Source organism: Argentina silus (genome assembly GCF_951799395.1).
Source record: "Argentina silus genome assembly, chromosome: 14".
Classification (NCBI taxonomy): Eukaryota; Metazoa; Chordata; class Actinopteri; order Argentiniformes; family Argentinidae; genus Argentina; species Argentina silus.
Window position 1 is genome coordinate 5,247,028 of NC_139668.1, and position 13,796 is coordinate 5,260,823.

Consider the following 13,796-nt stretch of genomic DNA (forward strand, 5'->3'; position numbering starts at 1 on the left):
TGTGTTTTGTTGGCGTGTGTGTGTGTGCGTTGTTTGGGTGATGTGGAGAAACACCAGAAAGCTGTCAGTCAAGTGATCTGTCGCTCTCAGGTAAAGCTTTCATCTACTCACACTGACCTTTCAATCACCTCTCACAAGTGTGTGTGTGTGTGTGTGTGTGTGTGTGTGGTGTGTGTGGTGTGTGTGTGTGTGTGTGTGTGTTGCTATTCCCGAACAGATACAGTAGCCTACATACACTTTTCTAAACATCAATAAACACATAAACAAAATAATGATATTATAGAATATATCATAAGTATATATAGTTACTGTATACTACATGGTTGACCCTCCTGTCCCACACCGATGACCTCATAGCCCTGGGGTCTGCTCAGCTCTACACTAACCCCATAACCACTTGTAGAGATCCAAAAGGACTGGATGGGTTTGGGTCCATTTTACACTCTTGACAGACAATGATTTAGCGTTTTCTGATCTACAGCGAGGTGCCCGAGGGTAATGACCAGGATTCCCTTTGGAATTGGCCGCGTGAGTGTTAATTGCTCCTACGAGGTCAGCCCTTCAAAGGGGTCAGAGGTCAAAGGTGAGCTATGACGAGGTGTTACCTCTGCATCATAAACTCATTGTCAGCGTGACCGGAGAGTGAACCCCTCAGAGAGGGAAGCTCTGATCCCTAGAAATCTGTACTACAAAGCGCTCACTTGTTTTGAGTGTACTAATACAGTAATGACAGTCTTTAAGCCCCATCAGTGATATGAATTGGACAGGTAGTGAATGAAGACAGAGAGAAAGAGAGCAAGATAGACAGATAGATAAAGAGAGAGAGGGCGAGCGAGCAGAGAGGGAGAGAACAGAGAAGTTGAGGGGAAGCGAGAGAGAAAAGAGAAGTAGAGATGGAGGGAGAGATAGAGAGAGTTGTCTAGGTCAATGTCTGCTCTATGTTCAGTTCAAACATCACGTAGTGTGTGGGTTTGTGGGGGGGTGTGTGTGACTGTAGGAGAACAGGAAACCGGAGGACTAGGTCGAGACAGGAAGGACAGTTTTAATCACTTTATTGTCAAGTGTTATGCAGGCAAAGTATTTTTTTCTTTGAGCTTCTTTTTCTTCCCATTGACATAACACGTTTGTACAAACTGGTTTTTAAAAATATCAATTAACTGGAGCCTTTGAGGCAAAAAACCCTTTATCAAATGTCATGGAGACGAACAAACATTTTAGAAAAAGATTTACAAATGAGATGCCACTAGAAAATATTAAAGAAAAAAATCGGTTGTCACACAAAATATTACCAAAAACATCGAAATCGTTTGGTATCAACCATTTTCATTTTAGAACTTTTTTTTTTTTGTAATATATTTTTTTTTTGCTTTCGTTCTTCTTCTTCTTCTTCTTCTTCTTCTTCTTCTTCTTTTTTTTGTTGTTTGTTTTAATACACATTATGGCGCGCGCGAGAGAGAGAGAGTAGAAGAAGAAATGAACAGCTATGGTTGGACGTAGAAAAAGAAAGAAGCACGAGTAAAAAGAAGAAAAGCAGCACTACTACAGAACTGTACCATGCTGTACAAACGACCTCGCAATCAACGCGCTTACAACGACACACTTCAGCAAAAGGCAGATATCAAAATCAGGATAAATAATAAATTAGCCGTACATAGTCTTCTTGAACATACTGGTTGGGGGAGGGGGGGTTTAAAAATCTAAAATTAAAAAAAAAAGAGAGAAAAATAAAATTAATTATTAAAAAAAACGTACACACTGAACTAACACAGAGCCACACCACCAGAAACATAGCTAAACAGAACCCCCCCCCCCCCGCCCCTCCCCTCCCTTGTCTCTCTCCTCTCTCCTCCCTGTCTCCCCCCTCACACACAGCAAAGCAGAGGCAAAGCAGCTGGGGAGAGGGGAGGTGACAGCAGAGGATGGTGTGTGTGTGTGTGTGTGTGTGTGTGCGTGCGTGCACGTGCGTGTGTGTGATCACCTATTCAACTGATGTTAAACCCCTCTCCATCTCCCCACCTCACACACACCAGTCCCGTTGTGGTTGTACTACAGCTTGTGTTAAGGCATTGTAGTACACAGGACACACACACACACACACACACGAGAGTCCATCTCCACAATGCAACAAAATAAAAAAATAAAAACAGCACTAACATCAAACCAAACCATAACTCCTACACCTTGTGCCGGCCCAGAATGTTTATGAATTTGCCGTGTAAAGGTGCAGATATGAAAGTCACGACTCTTCACGTCATTTTACAGAGGCCACTGCAGGTTATTAGAGAGCGTTACGGTGAGTTTTGATGCTAGCGCTGCTTTTCAACCTGTTCATGAGAACTCGGAAACTACGAAGCCCAGAAGTTATTGGCGTGGTATATAGCATCCTACTGGTTAATTCTGATACTGATTCTAGAAACTCGGGTATCATCTTTGTACAACGGGTTTCCTGGTTCCGAGCGGACATGAAGGGCAAATATTAGACACCGAGAGAGAACTGACTGGCTGCTTTAGATCAGAGAAACCTTCTCCCCACAATGTAAACATGGTTTCACTAAGATTGTCTTTAATAGTATTGCTTTCACTAAACAAATCAAGTCGTAGAAAGCTAGATTGTTTGATTTTTTTTTCATAGAAACCTATTTTCAAATGTCAACCGTTTCTCCATAGGAATGCATTATTTTATAAATCTTTTCTTTTTCATTATGTGCTTTTTTTTTTTGTCCGACCCTTTAAAAGAACTCTTCCCTCCTCCCTCTTTTAATCTTTCTTAAAAAAAAAAAAAAGTTTATCCACCGACTGGTCTCCAAGGAAACGAAACCCAAACCTGAACTCGGGACTAAACCTGAACTGCAGACTAAACTTAAACCTTAGTCCTGATCTCCTTTTCAGTGCCCAGGTATACTCACACATGCGCTCTCTTTCTCTCTCTCTCTCTCTCTCTCTTTCTCTCGAACGCACACACACACGCACACACACCATACCTGTGACACTCCCTAGAATGATTTACCATTATCATCACTACCACCAGCATCAGAACTGTCAGAAGCAGAAATACATCTTTGTGCATAGAGATAGATTCTGTTAAACCTAAACAACGTCTCTTCATGAAGTTTTAGGACCTTCAGGTCCTCTCTTGTGCTAAATCTAAATCTCATATTCCTCAACCCCCTAGGCCTCGGTTATAGCTCATATCTCATATTTCATAAATGCCAAACTACTATTTCATATATTTAGGCTTAGTTTTGTCATTAGATGTGTTAGTTTTAGATTTCTGATGCGTTTTGTTTTTTTATATTTCGGTTTCAGTTCATCGTATCTCTCTTTTTCTTTGAATCCGTTTTCATAAAAAGAAAGAAAAAAAAAAGGGGGGGGGGAAAAAACAGGGAGAAAAGCCAGCTAACCCCCACAGCGTCGCCATGGAGACCTCGCAACCAGGAAGTAGGCCTTCCCTCAAAAAAAAAAAAAACAGGATGCGACGACTACTCAAACTCCTCCTCCTCCTCCTCCTCCTCCTCCTCTTCCTCCATGTGATTGGAGGCGGTGGGCGTGGCCGGGGCGGAGTCCTGGGAGAGCGTGGCCACGGTGACGATGCGGGGGGAGGAGGAGCCCATGCCTTCGTGGGCGTCGTCGTCGTCGTCGCACATGTCGTCCGTGGTGATGATGGCCAGCGAGGCCCCGCCCTTCTTGTTCTGGTGGGTCTTGATGTGCTTTGACAGGTGGTCGCTACGCATGAACCTCTTTGAACACTCTGGACACTCAAAACGCTTCTCTCCTGGGATGGAGGGATGGAGGAGAGAGGGAGGGAGGGAAGGAGAGAGGGAGGGAAGGAGAGATGGAGGGATGGAGAGAAGGAGGGATGGAGGGAGAGAGGGAGGGAAGGAGAGATGGAGGGATGGAGAGAGGGAGGGAAGGAGAGATGGAGGGATGGAGAGAAGGAGGGATGGAGGGATGGAGAAAAGGAGGGAGGAGGGAAGAGAGAGGGAGAGGAGTGAGAGAGAGAGAGGGAGGGATGAGAGAGGGAGTGTAGTGAGAGAGCGAGAGAGAGAGAGAGGGATGGAGGGAGGGAGGAGAGAGATTGAATAAACACTGTGTATGACCAGAATGCAGTAAAGAGAACATCCAACCTAGTGGACTCATAATCTGTATGTTGACTGTGTTGTATGGTTGTGCTCCTGGTGCTTTCAATGCATGAGTTCCTAGTGTGTGTGTGTATGTTCCTACCTGTGTGTGTGTGTGTGTGTGTGTGTGTGTGTGTGTGTGTGTGTGTGTGTAGGGGGGGGGGGGGTGTTCCTACCTGTGTGTGTCCTCCTGTGTCTCTGCAGCTCGTCGGAGCGTGTAAACCTCTTGCCGCAGAAGATCCAATTGCAGACGAAGGGTCTCTCCCCGGTGTGCCAGCGGAGGTGGGCTCTGAGGTGGGACGTCTTACCATACACCTTCCCACAGCCCTCCATGTGGCACACGTGCTGCTTCTTCTTAGAGGGGTCTCCACTGTTCCTACAACACACACACACACACACACACACACACACACACACACACACACACACACACACACACACACACACCGCTTAGATGGGTGTACTGGAATGTGGTGTGTGTGTGTGTGTGTGTGTGTGTGTGTGTGAGTGAAAGAGAGAGAGATGCCAATGCCAAAACGCTGACATCGTTTTACGTTTACTATTGTTTTGAAACTCTTGTCTGTGATGTTCACTGTGACATTTTTATTATAATTTCACTTGCTTTGGCAATGTAAACGGTTGTTTCCTGTGACAATAAAGGCCTTTGAAATGAAGAGAGAGAGAGAGAGAGGGGGGGGGGGGCGTGTGTGTGTGTGTGTGTGTGTGTGTGTGTGTGAGAAAGTGTGAGAGAGTGTGTGTGTGTGTGTACAGACCTCCCCTCTCCGTCTCGGCAGTTGGGGCAGGAGCAGGCGACCCGGCGTAGCCTCTTGCTGGGCGGCCCCTCCTGGTCTGACGAGCTCTGGACCGACCCCATCTGATCCGGGCTCAGAGAAGACCCCGCCACGTTCCCCACGGTAACCGTCACCGGGGACGACTGGACCTTGATGCCCTCCTGACCCTGTGGCTGACCTGGGGAAGGGAGGGAAGGGAGGGAGGGAGGGAGAGGGAGGGAGGGGTGGGAGAGAGAGAGAGGGAGGGATTGGTCAGTCCGACTGAGTACACTGGTTTCACTCAGCTGTAAGGTCAATGGACAAGGTAGATGCTAAGTGGGATCCTTGGGAAGACTCTACCCCTTAACCCTGACCTGAACCGTTATCCAAACCCTAACCTTAACCCGAACCCTTATCTAACCCTAATCTGAACCTTTATCCTAACCCTAACCTTAACCTGAACCCAACCATTTGTAATCTCAACTTCAATGGGGTGTATCCCACTTAGCACCCACCCCCATTAGACCACAAACAACAGCCATCAGAGGTCCAGCTTGAGCAGAGAGCCAGCAGAGGTCCAGCTTGGTCCAGCTCTTATGTCAGACCCCCAAAGATGCAGTACCAGTATCCACACCAGGGGGAGACTGGTAGAGGGAGAAATCGGAGGACGGGCTCATTGTAATGCATTGGAGCAGAATGAGGACATTTGTTTACAATGAGCCCGTCCTCCGATTTCTACCTCCACCAGCCTCCCCCTGGTGTGTTTGCTGTGTCTACAGACCTGAGCTGTCACGCAAATGATGCTCTCATTCCACATCTCTCAACACTGGAGTATTGTCTGTCTGTAGCCAATCACATTGGAGTATTGTCTGTCTGTAGCCAATCACACTGGAGAACTGTCTGTCTGTAGCCAATCACATTGGAGTATTGTCAGTCTGTAGCCAATCACACTGGAGTACTGTCTGTCCGTAGCCAATCCCAGACAAGCACGCAGAGAGGCCGACCAACCAGCCACCTAGAATCTCTTCTGCAGATTTCCTTTCATGGATGTTACAGGATCTACGTAACAGAGCATTGGAGGGGAATATATAAAGGGGAGGAGCCTAGATCTTCTCCTCCAATGCGTTTTCAGGAATAAACAAGTGGAGGACGGAGAGGAAGGCGAGCAATCGAGTTTCTAACAATCGAGAAAGAGCCTTTGATTCGGTTTCACCATCGATTGAAAGAGAGATTCAATTACTTTCTCTCTCTCTCTCTCCCCCACACTCTAACACACAACTAATCTCTGTTAGGGTAGAGGGTTGTGTTTTTCTGAAATCAATAAACATACACACACAAGTGTGTGCACACGCGCGCGCGCACACACACACACACACACAAAGGTATGCATATACACACACACACACACACACACTCTCTCTCTCTCTCTCTCTCTCTCTCTCTCTGTGTAGTCTTACCCTGTAGGCCCGTGATGGTGAGTGGGACACCCTGCACCTGCAGGCCTGTTTTCCCCAGCCCAGCGATGCTGACCGTCTGCACCCCCGAGCCTGGGTTGATCTGGGCCGCGCTCAACGTGAGGGGGGCGCCCCCGAGGGACACAAAGCCCCCTCCCCCCACCGCCCCCCCGCCCAGGGGGGCCAGGGTCAGCTGCTGGGGGACGGACCCCAACCCCCCCTGCAGGGACATCCCCCCCGGCAGCTGGATGGTCTGCCAGGTCAGCTGACCGGAGGGAGACAGGGTGGGGGTCCGGATTAGGACCTGGGCCTGGTTCTGGAAGGCCTGGATGGGCTGGAGCGTCTGGCCTGGGGCCAGTTGGATGATCTGCTGGGTCTGCTGCTGGGGTTGACCCTGGGCCTGGTTCTGGATCTGGGCGATCTGTTGAGGCTGGATCTGGATCTGCTGGAGGACCTGGTGTCCCATCTGGCCCACGATCACCTGCTGGATGGTCCCGGGGGGGTCCGACTGGGCCTGCAGCCCATTGGCCTGGGCCTGGCAGTCCGGGTCGCCTCCCTGACCCTCCGCCCCTCCGCCGCCATCGGACCCGACCGTACCGTCCGACACCCCTCCGTCCCCGGCGGCGACCGCTGCGGTGATGCCCTGTTGCCCCGCGAAGCTCACCGCCCCTGTCGTCATCAGCGGGTTGCCGTTGGAGACAGCGAAGGTGCCGTCCGCCTGCTGGATGAGCTGCACGGCCCCGCCCCCGCCCGCCGCCAGGCTGTTGAGTGACAGCGGCAGGGCCAGGGTCATGCCCCCCAGGTTCACTGTGGTCATCATCGGCGTCTGGGACCCCTGGAGCGTCTGCAGCTGCAGCGGGAACGACGGGGCCTGGCGCAGCTGCAGAGGCACGCTCTGATTGGCCGAGCTGGTCAGGAGGGTCTGCTGGTTGGCCGGCTGGAGGATGGCCTGGGTCTGGGCCGGGTTCTGGGTCTGGATGAGCTGGACCTGCTGGTCCCCCAGGGCGCCCAGGGAGGCCGACTGGGCCGGCCCGATGTGGACCTGCTGGCCGTCGGCTGTCTGCAGGTGAGGGATCACCTGGTACTGGACTCCGCCCCCCGCCGACGGCATGTTCTGGACCTGGATGATCTGGTACTGCTGCTGCTGCTGCTGATTGGCTGCTACCGTGTTAGTCCCGCCCACCGCCTTCATCTGGGATATATGGATAGATAGATAGATAGATAGATAGATAGATAGGTAGATAAGATAGATAGATAGATAGACAGATAGATAGATAGATAGATAGATAGATAGATAGATAGATAGATACTTCATTCAGTCTCAGAGACTTTTATTCAGTGTTTCACAGTGTCCCAACAACATAACCCGCTCAAACCAACCCCTCCCCCTGCCTTCACCTTGCGTCCCGCCGGAGAGCTCTCATTGGCCAGCGTGGTGGCGAGTGTCACGGCGACGGGTTGATTAGTGTTGTCCTTGGCCATGGTGGGGGCCGCCGTGATAATCTGCCAGCCGTTCCCCGTGAACTGGGCGGGCACCAGCTCCAGCTGCTGGGGTAACAGAGTCTGCCCCCCCCCCGCGTCCAGGACGATCTGCCCCTGGAGCTGCCCCGCCTGGAGCTGGATCTGCCCCCCCTGCAGCTGGATCTGCCCACCCCCCTGGAGCTGGATCTGCCCCCCGGCCTGTACCTCAGCTCCCCCCTGCCCCCCGATCTTACTGCATGTGGCAGCTAACAGGGCCAGCGGAGAGGGCTGGGAGGAGTCCTAGAGGGAGAGAGAGAGGGAGGGAGGGAAAGAGAGAGGGGGAGAGAGAGAGGGGGGAGGGGGAAGGAGGTGGGGAGAGAGAGAGGGAGGAAGAGAGAGAGAGAGAGAGACAGAGACAGAGAGAGAGAATACACAGCAAATACACACACACACACACACACACACACACACAAACACACGTACAGAAGATTACATTCAAATAAGCAGAGACACAAATAGAAAAAGATAGGGAGGGAGAGAGAAAACATGAATACATACACACAAGCAGGCATCCATACAATATCATACAAACATCCATACAATATCATACAAACATACATCATAGAAACATACATACATCATAGAAACATACATCATACAAACAAACATACACACATCATAGAAACATACATACAAACATCATGGAAACATACATACATCATAGAAACATACATACATCATACAAACAAACATACATACATCATAGAAACAAACATACATACATCATAGAAACATACATACAAACATGCATACAAACACATCATACAGAGAGAGGGAGGGAGAGGAAGAGAGAGAGAGAAAGAGAGAGAGAGGAAGAGAGAGAGACAGAGAGAGAGGAAGAGAGAGAGAGAGAGAGCAGTCAGTAGAAGTGGGAGGTATTACAGGAAGCAAGTGGGTGGGTGTGTGAGAACCACATTTCTCTTTTCTCAGAGCAGCAGAATAAATGACTGCCTCTTCTCTTCCTCCTCCTCCTCCTCTTTCTCGAAAGACAGAAAAAAGAACTAGGTCGCGGGTGCAAATATTTAATGCCTCACACCTCTTAGACAATTCGTAGAAACAGCTTCCGTTTTCAAATCAGCAGAATAACGGTCTATGACATTCTCATGCAATGTTGTCCACACAAAAGCACCACACATGCTTTTAAACCCCCTCCCCTGAAATATAACAAAATATAGTTTAGAAAAAAATACAGATTTCTCTGTTATGGATACATCAAAGCAGTAGACTACTACTTATTCATGATCAAAGAAAGCAGGCCAATACTCTCTGAGCTCAGAACTAGACTACACAATCAGGAAGTGGAGAGAGAAACGCCCCCAGGTCACACAGTGTGTGTGTGTGAAAGAGAGAGAGAGAAGGGGGGAGAAAGAGAGAGCGAGAGAGAAAGAGAAGAAGAGAGAGAGTACTGTTTAGTCAACTGTCTACTGTTGTAAATGCAGCCTACCTGCGATCCAGAACTTTTGCCCTTTTTACCGGATTTCCCTCCTTCAGATCCCGTTGATTCCTTCTTCTGGTCTGAGAAATATCAATATCAAATATTATAATCAATACCGTGACAAAATATGACTGAAGTGGGTTCGAAATCAAGTTGATTCATTGATAACCACCCCCTACAGTCATGATTATCTATTCGCTCACACATTCACATGTTAACTAAAAAGTATGACAATATTCTCGCATAATTAGCTCTAAACTGCAGCCTTTATGTAGCGTGTGGACACTATGTGTGTTTTTTCCTGTGTGAGACGACACAAGACACTGATCGTTGATGATAGCAGTAACATAACCTCATACTTAGAAATGCCCTATTATGTATTCTTTATCATCATCATCATCATCATCAAAGGTGTTTCTGAGTATCTGACAGACGATGTAGAGAGATAGAGAGAGAGGGAGAGAGAGAGAGAGCGAGAGAGCGAGAGAGAGAGAGAGAGGGGTGGAGACGGGGAGGGGGGAGGGTACCTACCACTCATAACGCATTCATATATCGGAGAGGAGTAGGCTACGGGGAGAGAAAGGCCGGCCGTGGCGCCGGCGGAGGCAGGCTGTCGACCGGAGAAGGACGGCCTATTTTTTCCGCGAATGGCTCTCTCTGGGCTGTGGCGTAGCTCCCGTTCACCGCCGGTGCCTCTCTCGCGCTCTGACGAAACCACCCACCCGCCAGGAAGGGCGGTACCAAGTGCGAGCACAATTAAACCCACCAAATAACGGGAAAGAGTCCCGTGTCCCGCAGCCCGTTAGCGCCCTCACCACCCGCCGAATACGCCTTTGAGCGAACGGCGCATTTTTAGATTCCCATGAACGGAGAAATCGAACGTTTGCAGGAATGTCTCCAGGTCGAAGTGGGTAGTGTGTGTTCGCGAAGGCCCACCCACTTCCATTGAAGCATCAGGCCAACACCCTCTTCTGTCCTGCTCTCTGTCGCCCTCGGCCGATACGACAAGCCCTCTCGCTGTCCTTCATGCAAAAATCCCCGTTTCCAATAACAGTATTTTATGCGTATTCTTTTTTGATGTGGCACAATTGAATTGGAGCTGTAGAGAGAGATAGCTGTGGCTTTTGTGGGCGGAAACGCTCCTCCCACATATTCAGATTGGACGGCCGGAGTCAGCGTGCGAGGGTTGAGATGGGAGTTGTATTTGGTGAAGCCTCGCCTTTCGAAATGTGTTCTGGCGGCGGGGACTACGCTTCCCATAATGCCTGGCGCGCCAATGTGTTCGAACGGTGCGAGGTGTTTGTAGTCATGTTGGTGTGAGAGGGAGAGAGAAGGGCGGTGACTAGTGTGACGCGGGGGTTGGGCGAATGGGGACGGGAGGCGTGTGTGTGTTTTCTCTCTATCTCTTTATTATAAGGGTCACTGTTCCCTCTCTCTTTTTCTTTCTCTCCCCCCCCCCTCTCTCTAAGATTGATAAACAGCAGCTGTCTATGAACAGCAGTTATTACGTGTGTGTGTGTGTGTTTTGAGAGAGAAAGAGAAAAACACCTGGAGATGACAACATCAAAATCAGACAGAGAGAGAGAGAGAGAGAGAGGGAGGGAGAGAGAGAGAAAGAGAGAGTGCCTAAAATCAGAGAGAGAGAGGGAGAGAGACAGAGAGAGAATGTGCCTATGGGATATGGACCTCGAGGATGTCCTCTTGGCCTAACAGTAGGCGCTTGTGTCTTCCATGTGGGAGACTCGGGTTCGAACCCTGTCTGTCCCATATGCTTAACAGTGTGCGATACCATCCCTCACCATCCCTCACTCCGTTCCGTCCTCCGATTTCTACCTCCACCAGCATCCCCCTGGTTCCTACACCACCCTGATCAACGATGGTCCCTCTTCTTAGGAGGGACGACCCAGAAGACATCCAACACTTACGGACCTGACCGTGTCCACTCAGCTAACCCAGACGGGTCAGAATACGCCGGGCAGAACTGGTGCTGCTGGACCATAAACCAGACGGTTGAGAATCCAACAGACAGAACCAGCCTAGAGCCTTCAGACTGTCCGTCAAACACTGAGGTTGTGTTCTCATTGTATACCATTATTTCCCTCTCTGTCATTATAAGTTCCTACATATACAGGTATTTGGTTTTGTAAAGTAACATGTCTTATGTCAGTAAAGCTTGAATTGGATGTATTGAGTGTATTGTGTTGTAGAGGTACAGGCAGTATGATGTGTGAGAGAGAGAGACAGGAGAATGTTAAATGCAGTAATGTTTTACCCTGGACCTTGGCAGCATCTCTACATGCAGTGACAATAGAATACACACACACACACATACATACATACACACACACACACACACACACACACACACACACACACTCACGCATTCCAGCAGGGACACACTGACACACACACACACACACACACACACACACACACACACAGACACACGCACACACACACACACACACACACACACACACACACACACACACACACACACACATACACACAGTGACACACACACACAGGCACGTAAAAATATGTAGGGTGAGCGCGCCCTTCTGTAATTACCGTGGAAGCCAAGCCCCTCTGTCCCGCCCTCTGGGCCGCTCAGCAGGGCGTTGCTAGGCAACGGCAGTACGAAGGCTGGAGGTGTGGCTATGAGGGAGGGGTGAAGGGGGGGGGGAGGGACTCACATGGTGGGGAAGAGGAAGAGGGGGGGAAGAGGGGGAGGAGGGAGGGCGGAGGGGGGTTTGATGTACTACTAAGGTTTTGAGCCAAGGGCAAAACAGACACGAGGTGAACAGTAGACTATGCTATTCTTGTGTTCTATAAATCATTTGGGGTTTTTTGCAGGGGGATTAGTAAGAAAGCCTCAAAACTTCACCAACAAATCTGTGAATTCGACTTTTTATTGAATCTATGAATCTATTCAATCTCTCCAGGGGAGACTAGACGTCTCCTAAAGATCTCAGTCTTTCAGATGGTGAGATTTTTGACGGCTCTATCTTTGATAACAATTCTGACCTGAATCAGAAATCATTGACAATTGAGGTAAAGTGCTGTAATGGCAAACAGTCTGTCCCAATTCACTTCTTCACATCCCTACATGGATTTAAAAGCATAGCATTGGTGTAAGACACTATGATTACCCCAATCCTAGGCTTTTAAATCTACTTTATGTGGGAAAGTGCACAAGTTTACATTTCAGGGATTAATAGTGGAGCACTGGGATGCAGGGTTGGGAGCAGGGGAGGCTGGTGGAGGTAGAAATTGGAGGACGGGCTCATTGTAATGGACGGAACGAAATGAGGAATCGTATCAAACTGGAACGGAATGAGGAATGGTATCCAACACGTGTTTGATACCATTCCTCATTCCATTGCATGCATTACAATGAGCCCATCCTCCGATTTCTACCTCCACCTGCCTCCCCTGGTGTGTGTACTCTATGTAAACAGTTGGTAGGGAGGAGGGCTCTCAAAAACAAACCCATTAAAACTATCTGAAATGAATTCACCAGCAGAGAGAGAGGGAGAGAGAGAGAGAGGAGAGAGAGAGAGAGAGAGAGAGAGAGAGAGAGAGAGAGAGAGAGAGAGAGAGAGAGAGAGAGCTAGAATTGTTATAGATGAGAATATCTCAAGAGTGGGATTGATGAGAGAAGGTTACACGGTGAGTCAGGTGTCAAACTGGAGAGTTCCAATAAGCGCCACTAGAGGGAGCCATATACTGCATCTAACTTCTCTACCCGGAGTCAGGACACCCCACCACTACCCTACACCCTGCACAGCCGACCTGTTCATCTTCCATAACGTAACACAAATAGGCTGGATTATTGAACCAGATACTTCATCTTAAAAAAAGCCCTTTTCCACTTTGATTCTGTTATTCAGAATAATCTGACCTCCACAAGGACACAAACAAACTTTGGCTGATTTACTAACAAACTTTGGGCTGTGTCAGTGTGACGGTTGGGGTTCAAGTCCGGGTCTCCCACATGGAACACACAAGCGTCTACCATTAGGCCAAGAGGACATCCTCAAGGTCTGAGAGCAATACTTGAGTTTCCATGTCTCAGGCAGCAGGGCTACCTCATCATGAGAGCATGGTTCCTAATCACCTCCGCTACGCTAATTCATCACTGGTATAGAGAGAGTAGGGAGAGTAGAGAAATGTAGGGGGAAAATGTGTGTGTGTGTGTGTGTGTGTGTGTGTGTGTGCGTGTGTGTGTGTGTGCGTGTGCGCACGAGCACACACGTGCGCACATGTTTTTCTAAAGTGCCAAATATGTTGTGAATAATTCACTTTCAGCAGATTACACAGATTGACAACTCAGATTAGGACAATATATACAATACACAGTAGGACAGACAGTTCCACAGTGTCACGGACATTTAACTGAAGCCTCTGGCAAAACATCCAGTATTTCAGGAGCTGATCCGGGGCTTAAAGCATCCACTGTCACCCGTGAGTCCAGAGCCTCTTTGGTGTAAAGGGG

The 13,796-nt window shown here is 49.0% G+C and overlaps 1 protein-coding gene across 1 annotated transcript; it reads right to left on the reverse strand.

The window, feature by feature from the left end:
• Nucleotides 1-2,610: 2,610 nt before the first annotated feature.
• On the reverse strand, nucleotides 2,611-10,391 carry sp4 (sp4 transcription factor). The gene is made up of 7 exons (XM_083685213.1): nucleotides 9,830-10,391; nucleotides 9,308-9,378; nucleotides 7,741-8,103; nucleotides 6,346-7,534; nucleotides 4,892-5,087; nucleotides 4,295-4,494; nucleotides 2,611-3,772 (listed from the first exon to the last, which is right to left on the reverse strand). Exons 1-7 carry the CDS (start codon nucleotides 9,834-9,836, stop codon nucleotides 3,480-3,482), a joined length of 2,319 nt encoding a protein of 772 aa, XP_083541339.1. The 5' UTR covers nucleotides 9,837-10,391; the 3' UTR covers nucleotides 2,611-3,479.
• Nucleotides 10,392-13,796: the final 3,405 nt, after the last annotated feature.

Excerpts from the sequence above, each read along its gene's own strand:
- sp4 (XM_083685213.1), bottom strand. Across the intron at positions 8,104-9,307 it reads GCAAAAGTTCTGGATCGCAG|GACTCCTCCCAGCCCTCTCC; the intron begins GTAGGCTGCATT and ends CTCTCCCTCTAG. Across the intron at positions 4,495-4,891 it reads TGCCGAGACGGAGAGGGGAG|GAACAGTGGAGACCCCTCTA; the intron begins GTCTGTACACAC and ends TGTGTGTTGTAG.